The 17,848-nt window shown below is 39.2% G+C and overlaps 1 protein-coding gene across 1 annotated transcript in view; it reads right to left on the bottom strand.

Moving 5' to 3' along the window:
* Nucleotides 1-55: 55 nt before the first annotated feature.
* LOC122551900 (protein unc-80 homolog) overlaps nucleotides 56-17,848 on the bottom strand; it is a 284,010-nt gene continuing 266,217 nt past the window's right edge. Inside the window, exons 61-65 of the mRNA XM_043694468.1 lie at nucleotides 13,421-13,477; nucleotides 7,813-7,894; nucleotides 6,343-6,454; nucleotides 4,130-4,353; nucleotides 56-2,052 (exon numbers count right to left, since the gene is read on the bottom strand). Of these exons, the coding sequence (XP_043550403.1) occupies nucleotides 1,783-2,052; nucleotides 4,130-4,353; nucleotides 6,343-6,454; nucleotides 7,813-7,894; nucleotides 13,421-13,477 (745 nt within the window). The 3' untranslated portion in view covers nucleotides 56-1,782. The remainder of the gene's footprint in view (nucleotides 2,053-4,129; nucleotides 4,354-6,342; nucleotides 6,455-7,812; nucleotides 7,895-13,420; nucleotides 13,478-17,848) is intronic.

Here is a 17,848-nt window from a genome sequence, read left to right as displayed (position 1 = left end):
TATTAAAATAGCTCACCAGCCACAAAACAGTGTGGCTCAAATTTGATAACGTACAACAATGGGTATGAAATGATCATCCTGCTGAATACTATCTTTTTGTATGTGTAGGACTGCCCTAAATTTATGGGGCTGCCACTGGAATAAATCAGGCAATTAAGGGGCATTGGGCTGTGTGGTCCAGCAACAGCCCACAACATTAATGTGGAGGTACTCCAGCTCCATCAGTATTAAGGTAAACTTTTAAAAAATGAGCCATCGTCAGCCACCTCTAGCTTTCTTTTTAAAGACTGCTGTACATGAAGATGACTGGTCAAACCTGGCATGGCCTAAGAATACCCATATGTTTAAATCTGTTCCATTGGATCTAAGACTGCATCCTCCTCCTATTCAAATCTTTATTCAGCCACCTTCGGGTTTCCTTGTGGATTTGGGTGAAAGATTATGTCTCTATACAGGGGAGACCAAAACAGTTTAGGAATTGTAGCCCTCATGATAAAGAGGGCTGGAGGGTGTGTACTTTTTCTCATCTCCTGGTTTTATAACTCCTGCCAGAAGTCAAAACTGAGCCCCTACTCTTTTGTTTTGGGACTCACTTACAAAAGATGGCTCAATCAATTGGTGGATTAACATATAAGCATCACTTAATATGACTGGTTTGGACTTTGGTGACTGTCCATTTTCCTGGCCAAAGGGAATGAGAGACCTATCAAGATATCACTGGTAGGGAAAAAGAATGGGAGGAAAAAAGTATTGTCTTCAAAACTAAATTACAAGGAAAAACTAACTATTCTCCCACCTCCCCCCCCCCCCCAAAAAAAAATGAAATAAACTGCACAGAGGCAGGTCCTTATTGAATCAAAAATATTTTTTTTCCAACCAGCTCAGGTTGTCTACTTCAGTTGTGTGATCTGAAGATGGCCGTCACATTAAAATACAGTACAACAGAACTGGTATTATCTGCCATAATAGAGCACAAACTTTTCCTTGCCGATAATTTAAAACCTTCACATTTTGATGCTGCATACTGTAAGATGGAAAGAAAGCAAGTAGTATTGAAAAAAATCTGAAGTACAATCTTTAAGCATTGACATTACACTGACACAACATCACATTGCAAGGCTTTGCTCTGCAATAATTCTGAGAAGGAAGGCAGATAATTTAGGCTCAATTGTACGTTAAATGCATTCAATATTTTGTCATTATAAGCTGACTTTTGATATCAAACTAGTTCATTTGCATTTACATCAAACTATCATGTAATACATTTAAAGGCATATGTAGTTATGAAAGTTTCCACTTTAAAATGGCATAATGCTGAAACGAACACGAGACACACGTGAAATCACTGCAACATTACATTTGTGGTTTATAATTGATTAACCAGCTTTTGTGTTTCAATGACTAGATTACTCAATACGATGGCACATTATTATTTGGTTGCTACTGAATCAACAAATTCTTTTAACATAAGGTTTTTTCAATGCGCATATACTTTTAACAGATCATGAGAGTGAAACTTAATGGCAACTAACATTTCAGCTAAAATGTTTACTTTATAAAAATACTGGATATCTTGAAACATCAAGAATAAATTAATATCCTTGGATCATTAGCAGATTTAGGAAATAAATGCGCTGATAAACACACAAAACTAATTAAGTAAACACAAACGACAGGCAAACAAGGTACGTTATTACTTACTAAAGAAGACAGGAATCAAAGCATTTGAACCACAGTAATAATGTAGGACAATGGATGGGCTAGTTCAAGAAAAGAATGGCCTCAGGTATGGGAATCATCCAGACTTTTGTCAATCTTACCAGTTTCCATATGCAACAAATTGAATTGATCAGAACGAAGAGGGTTTTCTGGAACATTCTCTTCACTGATATGCAGGACAGTGTCCGTATGTTCAAGTAAGCTGCTTGCTTCAAGCCCTGTAAGGTCATCACTGGCAGAGACAGGGGCCTGATGTGCAGATTCTGTTTGTATTGTCAGCATTGTATCTATCTTTAAATCTTTGTTTTCAGAGTCTGAATATGTTGACTTCATCTGAGTAAAGCAAAAGCATTTCTTTAGAACAGAACAAAGAAGGACTGTCACATTTTAACTGTCTTCCAATCCTTCAGTACTCTGCAGTAATTTCCAGCTCCGAGACATATTGTGCTCCAGGTATGGAAATTCCTGAAAGATCCACTCGCCGTAATATTGACCCTCCCACTGTGGAATGAAGGGGCCTTCCTCAACATCACCTTGTCAGGAAAACTGGCAGCTAGGAACTGACTCTGTGATCATAACTCATTCTCACTCCACAAATTTCCATCCTTTCATTTTAATGCACAGAAAGTCAGCAATTGGCAGGGCACAATTTTGTAAAATGCACTCGTGGTGTGTTCCACAAACAGCTCAGCAGCTTCATGTGTTATTGAGCATTATCGATTTCAACATGTAACTTTGGGAGCTGTTCTCAAAAGATATTAATGCTTTACTCCTGGGCTCTCTCAACATTTTTTTCTCAATATCTTACTGGAGTTCGCTCTACTTTAACTTGGGTTTTCTCTTCATTATCCTGGGTAACACACTAGTCTTCAGCCGAATGAGGTCAAAAAAGTTACTCCCACGGTTTTTAAAAGAGTAAACTCGAGTGAGTTGCAGTATTTTGTCCTCACCTATGGACAAACTTAAAAAGAAACTGTCGCAGCACTACAAATCATTTCATCTGCCTTTTTTTTCCAAATATATAGTTTTTCAGTTTTAGCTCCTGCCTTTTCTGTGATTTTACCCCGATTAGTGTCTTCTCCTGGTCAGCAGAGCAGATATTCTGCTGAAATCCAACCCGCTTGAATGTCAACATAGGTGAGTACACCTTCACAACATTGTCAGGAACCACAACCACCCTATTGAGTAAAATCAAGATTACGCAGACTAATTGAATATTCAAAAGAGACTCCTTATCATGACAAGCAAATTGTACAGTATTCTAGCATTCTGGTGAAAATTTCAAAGTTTCACACCCTGACAATGGTGCTGAAGTTCCTTTTCACTCCATTTCTGCTAATGTAGCTTTAGATGGCCTACGGCTGGCAGGTTGAAGTGCCTGAGTTAGGCACGAGTGACTTTTTAATAAGGAAATTAAGATCCAAAGTCACACTTTGAACTCTTACTACCATTTTTGCCAGACAGAAAATATGGTATGCACACACAAAGCGTAAAGTTTCGAAAATCCTTTCTATTTGGAGAATTGTTTTGACTTTTTAGAATAATTAATTTTAAATGTTTTCTCAGATTTTGGAGGAGGATGCAAAAATAACACAAAAGTAGCCTTCCTCTGATGGCTCATCACTATGCATCTTCCTGGTCCTTATGCATTTCTTTAAATTAAGACCCTAACAGCTTCCTCAGATGGATCTAGAAGATCCCAAGTCATATCTGAAGGACATTTGAGTTTTCCTGGTGTTCTGGTATCCATGAACTCAGTAAACGAGAACAGGTTAACTGCTCAATTCTAAACAGTTTTCTTTTTCATTCACTCACTGAATGGGACGTTGATGGCTAGCCCAGCATTTATTCCCCATCCCAGAAGGCAGTTATGAGTCAACCACATTAATGTGGGTCTAGAGTCATATGTCAGCCCAGACCAGGTAAGGATGGCAGTTTCCTTCCCAAAAGGACATTAGTGAGCCAGATGTTTTTCTTCTGACAATTGGCAATGGATTCATGATCATTATACTCTTAATTCCAGATTTATATTTAATTTAAATTGCACCATCTGCCATGGTGGGATTCAAATCTCATCCCCTGAACATTATCAGCGTCTCTGGATTAACAGCCCAGCATTAATACTACTATGCTATCACCTCCCTTAGTTTTATTCATGGTACCTTGCCTTGTGAATTTGGCTGCTAGTTTTCTCTACATAATAGTGAACACCTTCAAAAGGAATTCAATGAGAAATACCTTGGGACATCTTGGGGCCATGAAATATTCTATTTAAAACTGAGTCTGCTCTTTCAATGTACTAGTGAATCCAATGACATTTTGCAATGCAGCAACCAGCATGTGATTAGAAAGCAGATTTGTAATCATCTCTTGCAGGAGTTAACCTTGGTTGCCTGTGAAGGACATTTACCTGGCTGCGGCTGTGGTCTCGATTGCTTGGATCCTGAATTAAAGGGGATCTAGGCGGTGCTGCTGAAACTGGTGAAGTGGCAGGCGCTGATGCCCCAGCTGATTCTGATTTGCTGCCCTCGGCCTGCTCTGCAGCGTTTTCCTTCCCCTCGGCGATTGTTGCTTGTTGCTGAGGAGCCAGGGTATCCTGTTGCATTTCAGTGAAGGTTACTGACCTCTTTTGCTCTGTCAGAATCAAAAGATCAAGTAAAAATATATCACCTCAACTTAAAATATTTCTATTATTTACATGTTAAAAGAGTATGATTAAGCCGACGGATGCAGGTTATAGTGTATATTTGAACAATACAACAAATAACTTTATAATATAACTGAAAAACCAGTCTGGTCGTTTCTCATGCCACAGTATGAATTATTATCCCTTACATTATTCTCCTTTTTTGTTGTGTTGTTTTCTTATGCACTTTATTCCAGTCTCTATTTGAATCATAGAAACGTGTATCACAGACAGGGGACTGCAGTGACTGTGCCTACTCCATGTGGGAAAAAATGTGTTAATTTCCACATTTTTGTCCCTTTAAATTCTTCATGATGGAAACGTGGCTTAACTCCCTTTAACAATGAGTGAGAGGAGTGTTTCTGCTCCCAAAACTCTCTGATTCTGCCATTTCAAGAAGATTTTGTTGAACAGTCCAGATGAACATTTATTGCATTCCCTTGAACAGCTTTCCTTATTACCTCTTCCCCATTAGAAGGGCTGAATTAGTTATTTGGACATCACTTTTCTTTAGTTGATCCACTGAAAAGACATAACCATTGGCAACCTGTTTCCAGATCACAATAATAAGAGGATAAATATAACGAATTTTAATTTGCTTTATTGTCACATGTACTCCCATGAGTTTAGATCAGAGTGGCGCTGGAAAAGCACAGCAGGTCAGGCAGCATCCAAGGAGCAGGAAAATTGACATTTCGGGCAAAAGCCCTTCATCAGGAAAGTGTACTCACATGAGTACAGTGAAAAGTTTACATGTCGCCACTTACGGCACCATCTTAGATACATAACTAACTAGGTATAGATTCTTGAGTACAAATTCTAAGGAAAAAACTTTTAAAAATTAAAGAAATAAAAAAAGTCCAGCATTACAGACCTTCAAAAGTACAAGCTTATATTAATAAATTACATAAATGAAGAAATAATGACAGAGGAGAATAAATAAAAGATCTGAGGTAGACAAGCAGGAGGCTGGAAGAACACAGCAAGCCAGATAGCAACAGGAGGTGGAGAACTTGCTGTGTTCTTCCAGCCTCCTACTTGTCTACCTTGGAGTCCAGCATCTGCAGTTTCTTTGTCTCTAGGAAAGACCTGAGGCTGTAGTGAAATGTGTACCTTATGACTACTGACCTCTGTGCAGGCATCATAATAAATTCATTAAACAAACAAAAAGAAGAACTGAAGGTGGTGGGAATCAGAAACAAACAGAAATTGCTGGAAAAACTCAGCAAGTCTGGCAGCATTTTGGGTCCAGTGACCCTTCTTTAGAATAATAAATGCACAACTGGAATCATAAAAATAATGCGATCCTCAGTGAATTCAGTTGCAATTTTTAGATTGGCCTGGTTCAATATCCAACTTATCTGCAAATTTGAAGAAAATTAAATGGGGTAAGGACGATGCAGAGAAAGACAGCAGAATATAACATGTGCCAGGCTGAAAAGTTTACAGAACAATTCCTTTGACTGTGATCATGATTATCATTAAGAGATTGTGAAGCTCGATGCCCACAAGGCATTCAAACCAAAATCATATCACAATCTTTTGTAATACACTGAAAATATTACAAAGTCTTCACTGCCAATTTTCACTGCAACGCCAGCTACGATTCTCCAAAGAATTGTAGCTAAAATGCGATCTAACATTTGTGCCTTCAGTCTGAATGTCACATATTCCCACAGAAGACCCGGTAAATAAGGTAGACATCGTAATGGGCATGGCAGAATCATCTTTCCATTGCATAGCACGTATTATGCTGTGAAAATCCTGTGCCTTTAGGATTTAACTGGTTTGTCATTTTTAATTGCTGCTTTTACACTTTGAAATATTGCTTTCATCACATGGTATATGAAGCAGCTAGAATGCTCTGAATAAGTCTGGTTTCCAACTCCATTCACTTCTCAGGTAACAACTGAATAAAACAAAATTATGGATCTTACCCAGTGATTTGGGTTTTGGCTGAATGCTGCGTCTTGTTGTGGACAACCGGGCACCCTGCCGTCCTCTTACTTCAGCTTGTAACTTTGGACGAGAGAGCAGAGCACGGCGTGGCTAACAAAATATCATAATAAACATGAATACTTCCCAAATTTATCTCACCGCTTTCATGAGTTGTTTGGAATTAAGTTGCAAAATGAAAGAAATCAATATTGAGATAGAGGATATTTTCTATTTTTTAAATCTCAAGTTACCATCAGATATGTCCAAATGCAATGTAAAGCTCTCTCTAACCTGTTCCAATGATGGACTGTAATCCAATTTTACATAAATAACCGTTGTCTAGATCCGCATCATCTCTCTTGAAGGCAGCATTTCAACATGATACTTGCAGTATAACTCTCAACACATGTCTCAGACATGAATCCCTCCTGGGAATACTTTTGCACTTTGCTCAGACAGCATCACATGAGATTTAATTTGAGCAAAGATAAGCATGCTTGCATCAAGCTCCCTTATGGCAAGGGCAAGAGAGTTTACTCGCAGACAGCTTAGCAAAATGTATCACCTATATTTTGCTTTACATAGTGAGTGCTCTGGGTTGCAACAAATTAAGAAAGAAAATGGCATTTTAGCTACAATAGGAACAGAGTACAAAAAAAAAGAAGTCTTGCCACAATCATACAGGGCTTGATGCATAAAATTGTGAGAGATTTTGGTCTCAGTACTTAAGGAAGAATTTGCTTGCATTGGATGCAATATAGTGAAGACTTGCCAGATTGATCCCCGGGATAAAGTGTTCTCTGGAATTTAGAAGAGATGATCTCATTGAAACATTTAAGATACTAAAGAGGCTGTTTCACCTATCTGAGATATCTAGAATAAAGACCACACAGTCTCAACATATGGGACCACTCAGTTAGGACTTGGTTGGGAAGAAATTTGTTCACTCAAAAGGGTTGCAAATATGTGGAACTCTCTATCCCAGAGGTTTCAGATCCTGCATTGTTTAATAGATTTTGGGCAAGAGGGACAGAGTTTGGTCTCAGGAAACCACAAGATCTGTGCAGTAGATGGGAAAGTAGTGTGGAAGTTTAAGATTAGCCATGATCATATTCAAAAATGGAGCAGGCTGAATGCGATACGGCCCTCTATTTCTTAATTTCTTGTGTTTTGCTCACTGTCCTATGAATGATGCTTTGTCCACTTTACTGCGTCATATGTTTTGAGTTGTTCTTCCACAGAAATATATTACTGTTGCCATGAGTGATTACTGTATTGTAATTCTATACAGTTCTTATTCACGGCACCGTTAGTGATTTTTATTGAAGCAAACCAGAGTTTCAGGATGTTAATAGCAACTTTTTGTGATGACTAACATCTCCCCTTCCACTCCTAAAAACAAACCATACGTTATGTTTAGTTTCTGTTTTTCTCAGCATTGCTGTAAAGATCAGAATTCAGTTTCTCACCTGCCGGAGACCTCTCTTTCTGCCCAATGGTTGTTGTATAAGCAGATTTTGCTGCCCAGGTTCACTTTGAACGCTTGCTACCCTGTTAAGCATATTCAATGTTAATCAGATTATAAATAGTTAACTAATTCTTAATTTCTTCTTTCATTGTTATTTTAGTAGTGCTTGTTTCATGTTTCAGAAACTTACTATTACTGACTTAATTTAAGCAAATAAATCATCTTACTTTCAATTTATTGTGTATTATTTTAAAGCACCCACCTCAAACTGGATTAACTCTTATTTCTTTGATACATTCATAGCATCGTTAACTTGGTTCAGATTAATGATTTGTCAGTTTTACTGAAACTGAAATTTGAATAAATATTCATACAAGCAAAATGCATTCCCTTTTGCTGGTAGAATATTTGTATCGCATTTCACCCCAAATACATCTCCTTTAACGTGTGAAAACTCATGGAACACTGTCAAAAGGAAGATAATGTTGCAATAGTGCACAGATCTAAAACAAAAACAAACACTACTGTTGATTTTTTTTTAAAGTGGCAATGGTGGAGGTGTAAACAACTTATTTCTTATATTGTGTAATAGTCAAGAATGTAGGGCTGTTAAATGTCAATAATACATCACATTGCACAACTTTCAATAAACTGTTCTACCAAAAATGATGATACAAAATGTATCCAAGTTCAATCTATCTTATATGTAGCTGATTCTACAGATGTAATCTTACCAGGGGACAAAAAAATCACAGACAGAGCTCTAGTACTCACCAAAATATTCACAGCGGAGAATCCCAACTACCATGTACACTGAAAATTACAGTATTCAGTCCTGGTTTTCTCCTCAGGATTTCTTCTGAGCATATATTTTTTGCCTCTGAAAGACGACTGGGATAGAAATTTGTTTATGTGGCAGCCTGCCACCAATTGAGGGGAGTGTGCTGTGGTGCTGGCTTCTCATCTGTATGCTGCTGCTGATTGATCTTGGATACTTGATTCGCTGGGGGTCACACAGCTGCCCCGGTATTGTGATGCACTCATGGACGGTCTTGTGTGTCCTTCCATGTAGCTCATATAACTTCAAGATGGGATCTCAGCCTGTTCACATTACAAGTGAAAGGAGGCATTTTTCAGTTAAGTTTGATTGGGCATGGTTAATGGGAACAACGTAGCTGGGTCCTTGGAGGTTTTATTTTCAGTTTCTGAACACAGCCAAGGAGAGGAGAACCTGGCCAAGTGTGGAGGCAGTCTTCCTTTGTGCTGACTTCAATGGCAAAGCCAGCATTTGTTTCCTGTCCTTAACTGCCCTCGAATGGATTGTTTTTTCTAGGGCATTGGAAAGGGCAGTTAAAAATCAACCATACATTGTTGTGAGCCTGGAGTGAGATGCCGGTCAGGCCAGGTAAGGATAGCAGACATCCTTCCTTCAGGGACACGAGAGAAGGAGGTGAGTTTTTACATCAATCGATGACAGCAATAATCCAGCAATAATCATTGATCTCCACCTCCAGGAGGTCTTTGTCTTAGTCCCCTGCAAAGGAGGCAATGCCACCCTCTGGAGGCCCTAGACCTTAGCCTGACTATGGCTCACTGGTGCCCCGTGACCTCCCACATACATTCCTGACTAGCTTTTGCTGGCTTCCAGGTGGCAAGTCTTAGGTATCTTAAACAACAGACGCGAGAGTTTCAAATAATGGAAGAGGTGGCAGGGAGCTTCTTAGTTATACCATCTGAAGCTTTCAGTTGATATCAAATCTCAATGTTAGGAGTGGGATGCGGGGGTGACTGGCAGGTTCGAAAGGCACAAGGCAGATTGTACCCTCCTCCCAAACAGCCTTTCAGGTACTAGGTACCATGGGCTACGTCACCTCCTGTCCCACAATCTCAATGATTTCCTCCTGGAGTTCAGCAGATGGCATCTTGGAAATCATCCATCCGCCCTGTGTTTCCTGTGTTGAAAGCTTACTGACAGTCTGATTGTGGAGAATTGTCCTCTGCGGATGTGTATGCGCTGCAAGAGATAGGTGTGATTCTGCCAGATTTGGAAAGGCATTTGTTCATAAGGTGCATGCTAGGTGAGAGTTTGTACTGAGAAGTTGATGATGTACTGGGCATGAGACATAATGCAAATCTACTTTCAGTCACCTTGATCACAGGTCCAACATCATTGCACTTTTTCAGTATTACTGTCACACCCTGCGAATGAGACTCTGAGCACAAGCCCCTCTCTCTTATTAATCTGGTGCAAGAGGACATCCTGCCACACGCAGAAACATGACCTCCATCCTAGAATCCACCTTGCTCACGTGGGCCTCTAAGGCAACACTGCTGAAACATGATTGGAATGAGTGTGAGCCAGGTCACATGTCTCAACTCATCCACAAACAAATCTAATTTCTAGTCTCTCATGCATTCCCACCACTTGCTGTACAAAGCGCACAGTACTTTCTTCACATCAGAACAGTACTTTAGCCAGAACTCTGGACAGCATGGTGGCTTAGTGATTAGCACTGCTGCCTCACAGTGCCAGCGACCCAGGTTTGATTCCAGCCTTGGGTGACTGTCTATGTGCAGTTTACATGATCTCCTGTATCTGTGTGGGTTTCCTCCAGTGCTCTGGTTTCCTCCCGCAGTCCAAAGATGTGCTGGGTAGGTGGATTGGCCTTGCAAAATTGCCCTGCAGTGTCCAGGAATGTGTAGGCTAGGTGGGTTAGCCATGGGAAATACAGGGTTACAGGGATAGGATGGAGACTGTACGTCTGGGTGGAATGATCTTCGGAAGGTCAGTGCACACTTGAAAGGCTGAATGACCTCTTTTGCTCTATGATCCTATAAACCTTTCAAAACTATTGCTTTTCTCTTGTTACTTTTCTAGATTGCCTCCTAACCAGTCTTGCAGCATCAAACGTATTACAAATCCCTTCTGCATGATGCTATTTCTTTTCAAGGTTCATCAGTTAATTGGCATTAGAAGCAACTCTGGCCACAGCAATCAGACTCATAACTCTGGGTACGTTATGCATTATTTGCTTTTAGATATTGGGTAGAAGTTTCCCCACTTGATCTGCGGTCCAATGGCAGGACTTGCAATAGCAGGAAAAGGTTTGCAAAATCTAAGCCACAGTATTCGCATCCTACCTTTAGTTTAATTGACCAGTCATGGAGGGTTACGGGGATGAAGGAAGGATCTCTACTTAAAGGGACCATGAAGTGCAACAGAATGGTAGCCAAACACTTGGAGTGTTTGTGAAGGCAGGAACTGCAGGAATGGTGAGGAGTCCAGGAAATGCAGTCCCTGAATTTCTCACTCCAACTGGAGTTCTGTTGTCCACTACTAAGGATGGCAGTGAGCAGAGCTTGCCCAAACAGGCTATGGCCAGAGGAATCAGCAGTCCTTGCAACTTGGAAATGGCCGACCAAGTGGATCCAGAACTTTGGAGCATAAGATGGATAAGTAGTGTAACACCTTCAAGTGCCACATTTTAGCGTCTGACTTCCCCACTTCTGCATCATCCTCCTGAATAGCATTGCTTAGGCAAACATACTTGCAGCTCCACTTGCTTACGTCTTCACGTGAGTGGCATACACTCACATTCATCCTGAACGTACTGCCATCTCATTTCCATACCCAATGCCCACCTTTCAAAGAAATTGGCCTTACCAGCCTGTAGATAATGTTCATAACTCCTGCAGAAGAAAGCACACAGTGTCAGATTAACGCAGAGACATGAGTGGTTATGGATAGCTTTCCAGTCATAGTAACTTGATAACTATTGGCATTGTCCAGTTGGACTTTTGCAAAGGAATCTAAAATATGCAACATGCAACTGATGTTGTTCTTCTTGATTATCATGCCAGCTGTTAGATAGAACTGCAAAAGTATGCTTTGACCGTAGTTAAGTGCAGTTTTGTAGGTGAGTTATTTCCAAGAAGTTGCATATCAAGAAATGTAACCTCTCCTTGACAGAAGAAGTGCTTTGACCAGCAGCCTCTCACCTGGCCATGCCTGAAGCTCTTCAGTTGCACTGACCAAAGTTTCTCAGCTTATCAATTTCACTGAGGAAGCTCTTTGCATTGTGCACTCGCCTTGCGAGTTGCTGGCAGCTAAAGAAATAGGTGCTGCCCTTGGCTGATAAATTCAGAGTTAAAAGTTAAAATGGAAATTAATATCCTGTTTGAATAGTTCATACCAGTCAGCTGCATGGGGATGTTTCCCTTGCCTTCAACTCTGCCTACAGAGAAGAGGCCAGGATGACGTCAAGATCCCATCCCAATATCGTATTTAGGGATTTAACTTCTAACACGTGCACATGATGGAGCTGAAGATTCTTTGTTGCCTTTGTAATTAAAGTCATATTCAAATTAAAACTGGTGCCTTGAGGCACCCCTCCACTCAGCTGCATTTCTATTAAGTAACTTCAAAGGAAAGAAGAGATAAAAGCAAAGGCTGTTAGTATAGTCAACAAGAGCATTCGAGGAATCAAGAGCTTCTACAATGATTATTCTGTGAAGCCCAAAATATCAATGTGGGTTCAAACAGAGTTGAGGACTGCATGTATGCACATAATTGTCTGTCCTGCGTAATGCTAGCTAGCACATTATTAATGACAATATACTGAGCAGTAGAACATCAAACATGTTCATTAATTAAGAGAGATAACTGACTTTGCTCTTAACTTCTGATTGTAAGAGAGTCAACGGGAGTGAAAGTTAATTTAAAGCCCACTACCCTGGATTCTTGTTTATTTTCACTATCTTCTTATTTTCTACAGCCACATTCAATTGTACATTTAGAAGCATGCATGCAAATAGGGGCTTATATTTAAGTGAAATGATAAAGTAACGTTAACCCCCCCTATTTTCCATTATTATAGCTTTACCATTTTCTTATCACAGTGTATAAACAAAAACAATGATTCTTGTACTCTCAAACCCGAGGGCTTCTTGAAAATTCTAAATATGAAGTTTTATATTATTTTGATTTCAAATATCTGATTCATTCATATTTGAAAAAGTTAAAAACAATAGAAATGTAAACAACCTGAAACATCAAAAGATCTCATTTATTTAAAGAACATTAATGTATAATAGCAAGTAATATATTAGCATCTTGAAATTTCAGTCAATTGCCTTGATATTCCTGGAGCATCTCAGATTTCTCTTTATCAAAAGGTAGCCTTGATAAGACATGGAAAATGTATTCAGAATGAACAGAAATTGGTCTTTAAAAGGACTGACGTTTTATTGTCTCTTCCCATTTGATACTGTTGTGTTACACATCACACCTCCACCTTTACCACTGAGTTTCCATCATAGACTCAATCATTTAAAAAGCTGGGGGATGTGTGCACAAATGAACTATATGAGAACATGGGTTGATAACATCCGTGTGATGGAACACTTTCATGACATTTCTGATTTTCAATTAAATCACAGGTTCCACAGAGAGAAAAGAAAAGTGAGATTAAAAACATGTGAATGGCAATATGGTTTTTGTTTGGAAAAATCAAATGACAACTCAATAGCAAGACTTATTAAATGACAGACAAAAGTGTTATCAGGATTCCCAGCATGTAGATTGACATAAATGCAACATTACACTGTACCTAGAAAGGTTAATCTCAGCAGCCAGCCCCTGGGATTCATCGAGGACATTAGGTTCACTGCAGGGCAGGGAGATGAGTATTTAGGGAAATGAAGCATGCCTTGTCTACAAACAGGGCAATTCACAAGGTGGCATGCTGTTAAACAGCATACACTTACTATACATTGCAAAAAAACCCAATAGACTTAAACAGATTTAGGGACCAGAAATTCAAATCAAGTATAACGCTTAAAATACATGAAAACCAAAACAAATTCTACATCGTTTTCGAATTAATAGAAAATAGGATCAATATTAAGACTGAAACCTGTTTTGCTAGATAACAGAACTTCATTTTCCATTGGGGTTTAAGAGAGAAATTACTTGTGAATGTCTTTAAATTTAACACAAAAAATGAACATTCTTTAGTATAAATGCTGCAAAATTAAGTCAAATATTTGAATGCTACTTTTGCAAATGTACGCAATAAAATTGTATGATGTAGGTTTGCACCTACAAACAACTGAATGCAGGTAAACGTGAAAAATCAGAAGGTAAGACAACTCAGGCCAGTCTTTTAGCACTGAACCACAGAGAAATATTGGCAAAGATTGACAGTGGTCACCTGGCCAGAGAATATATGTTACAAAGCTACATAGCATAGAAGTTAGCACTTTACAAAAGAAGGTAAAATGTCACCAATATTGTTCTCAGAACCTCGTTGCTTTAGTCTTCAAAGTAGAGTACACTTAGCAATTGAGATCTTTACAAGAAACAATACAACAGCTCAAGCAAAAACAGTCTTAAATACTGAACCTGCTGACAGTATATATTTCCCCTCACACATGGGATGTGGATACCACTGACTGGGCCAGCATTTATTCCCTGTTCTTTCTAATACCCCATCATCTGACAGGAAATCAAATGTATTCAATTCTAACATTAATACTACTATCAACCATTGTCACAGGAACAACTGACTTTCATTAATCTCTAAGCATTTGGACATCATTTTGGTCATCATTTTGATTGTGAATTTGTTAACCACACTCTTTGATTTAACAATTAGAAAATGAGTACAATAATTAAATTTCTCTTATGATTAAACTGACGATCTCCCATTTCAATGAGGATGAAAAGAATATTTTTTCCTCTCAGATGGTCCTTAGCCTATTAAATTACTTTCCCCCATAGAGCAGTGGAGGATCATTATTATTATAGCTGCATTAAATTAATCACTTAATAATAAATCAAAAGGACAAAAAAGATTTTCACCCAAACTCTATACAAATGTTGATAGATGAGTATTTCCAAACTAATCTATGTTGGCTTTTGTTTTTGAAGTTCTCAATTGTGTTATTTCTAATGTTATTTCTTGGCCTAATGCAATACCCAACTTGTCCCAAGTCATCGTCAACATCATTTCAATTCTGAACAGTTGGCTTTGTTTCTTCGACTTTGTGAATTCTTGATAGGATGCCACATTAATAGGTATACCCACTGCTGATTAAACAGAGCATGACTGTGGGACACACAAGATCCAGAAGGAGTGGGTAAATCATGTTGCAGCTGTACAGGATATTGGTTCGGCTACTTTTGGAATATTGCATGCAATTCTGGTCCCTCCTATCAGACGGGTATTGTGAAACTTGAAAGGGTTCAGAAAGGATTTACAAGGATGTTGCCAGGGTTAGAGGATTTGAGCTATAGGGAGAGGCTGAACAGGCTGGGTCTGTTTTCCCTGGAGCGTCAGAGACAGAGAGGGTGATCTTATTGAGATTTATAAAATCATGAGGGGCATGGATAGGAATAGACAAGATCTTTTCCCTGGGTTGGGGGAGTCAGCAATAGAGGGTATAGGTTTAGGGTGTGAGGGGAAAGATTTCAAAAGGACCTAAGGGGCAACATTTTCACACAAAGGGAGGTGCGTGTATGGAATGAGCTTCCAGAGGAAGTGGTGGAGGCTGGTACAATTACAGCATTTAAAAGGCAAAGGATGGGTATATGAACAGGAAGGATTTAGAGGGTAATAGGCCATGTGCTGGCAAATGGGACTAGATTACTTTAGGGTATCTGGTCAGCGTGGATGAGTTGGACCAATGGATCGGTTTCCGTGCTGTATATCTCTGACTCAAGAGGATTGATACTAAAAGGATGTTTTTCTTAATGGGACAGAGTAGAATGAAGATGAGGAGGTTCCCATTTCAGATGGGGATGAAGAGTTTTTTTCCTCTAAGGGCCATTTGCCTGTGAAATTATTTATCTTCCATAGCGCAGTGCTGGATCATTGATTATTTTTCTAGCTAAGTTAAATAGATTCTTGCTTGACAAGAAAGCCAAAGGACATTGGCATTAGATAGGAAAGCGAAAACTGCAATCAGTTCAGATGTGATCTTATCAAATGGAGAGAGCAGGTTGGAGGGACTAAATGACCTTCTTCTGCACATAATTACCATGTTAAATGAACTGTGGATAACGTGGGAAACTTTGCATTCACATTTGCAGCCATTTGGATTCTTCATTAATATAAATAAAGATAACTACTTACCTTGAGCAATAGACAGGACTAAATTAATTAAAAAAGAAAGTCATAATTTCAAAGCTACTTTAGTTGCTTTACAAGTAAAAGCACATGATGCTCCAATAAAATCTATATAAAAGTGAATTTAATGATTATTTTTTTAAAAATGACAAGGTATTCTTACAATCTAAGGGAGTTGGTATAGAAAATTCCACAATCCAAATGTTTGCTTACTTTGTTGTATGGATTAAGAATTTCTAAATCTGCCTAACCAGGATGTTGCCAGTAATAGAAGGTTTGAGTTATAGAGAGAGGCTGGATAGGCTGGGACTTTTTCACCTGGAGTGTGGGAGGTTGAGGGGTGACCTTGTAGAGGTTTTTAAAATCATCAGGGGTATAGATAAGATGAATGGCAGGCATCTTTTCCCTATGGTGGGGATTTCAATTCGAGAAGGTATATTTTTACAGAAAGAGGAGAAAGATTTAAAAAGGACAAGAGAGGCAACTTTTTTTACACAGAGAAGGGTTCACATGTGGAATGAACGTCCTGAGGAAGTGGTGGATGTGAATACAGTTAAAATGTTTAAAAGACATTTGGACAGGTGTCGGAAAACTGGAGATTGGCTAACGTGGTGCTACTGTTTAAAAAGGGTGGTAAGGACAAGCCAGGGAACTATAGACCAGTGAGCCTGATGTCGGTGTTGGGCAAGTTGTTGGAGGGAATCCTGAGAGACAGGATGTACATGTATTTGGAAAGGCAAGGACTGATTAGGGATAGTCAACATGGCTTTGTGCATGGGAAAGCGTGCCTCACAAACGTGATTGAGTTTTTTGACGAAGTAATGAAGAGGATTGATGAGGGCAGAGCAGTGGACATGATCTATATGAACTTCAATAAGGCATTTGACAAGGTTCCCCATGGGAGACTGGTTAGCAAGGTTAGATCTCACAGAATACAGGAAGAACTAGCCATTTGGATACAGAACTGGCTCAAAGGTAGAAGTGGACAGCGAAGAAGGTTACCTCAGATTACAATGGGATCTTGATCAGATGGGCCAATGGGCTGAGAAGTGACAGATGGAGTTTAATTTAGATAAATGCGAGGTGCTGCATTTTGGGAAAGCAAATCTTAGCAGGACTTATACACTTAATGGTAAGGTCCTAGGGAGTGTTGCTGATCAAAGAAACCATCCATGAGCAACATCCAGCCATCCATGAGCAACATCCAGCCATCCATGAGCAACATCCAGCCATCCATGAGAAACTTGCACCACCATACTTGTCAACGTTCACGATAGTTCAAACTCTTGATGAACAGAAAGTGACCTTTAGGAATGATTTGGAGATGCCGGTGTTGGACTGGGGTGCATGAAGTTAAAAATCACACAACACCAGGTTATAGTCCAATAGGTTAATTTGGAAGCACTAGCTTTCACAACCACCTGATGAAGGAGCAGCGCTCAAAAATCTAGTGCTTCCAAATAAACCTGTTGGACTATAACCTGGTGTTGTGTGATTTTTAACCTTTAGAAGTGATTTTTGCAGCAAGCAAATGTTACTCTGCTTTTGTATTCACTCGTTCTCAAAGTTTGGAATGATGCATCCTTGCTGCTTTTCAGAGGTCCCCTGCTTCAGTTACTCAATGAAGATCTCATTGAAAAATTTACTTACTCTATACTAGAGGATTCCCACTGGTTTATAAAAGCATTGGAATCTCTTTAGATTGACTGTAGTGTGTTTATTAATGATCCTGGTGGAAAAATGGATTCAATGGGAAGCATCACAATCATGGCCACAAAACTAGGCAGTCATCTGAATTACCTCATGCCCACTTGGTAAATTAGCTTAATGGTTATGTTACTAGTCAAAAGATTCAAAAATATAAGCTGAGATATTTAAATTCAATGAATAAATTAATCTGGGAACAAA

The sequence above is a fragment of the Chiloscyllium plagiosum genome, chromosome 7, assembly GCF_004010195.1.
Source record: "Chiloscyllium plagiosum isolate BGI_BamShark_2017 chromosome 7, ASM401019v2, whole genome shotgun sequence".
NCBI classification, from domain to species: domain Eukaryota; kingdom Metazoa; phylum Chordata; class Chondrichthyes; order Orectolobiformes; family Hemiscylliidae; genus Chiloscyllium; species Chiloscyllium plagiosum.
Note: the sequence above shows the minus strand (reverse complement) of the source record. Positions and strands in the feature narration are given on the sequence as shown.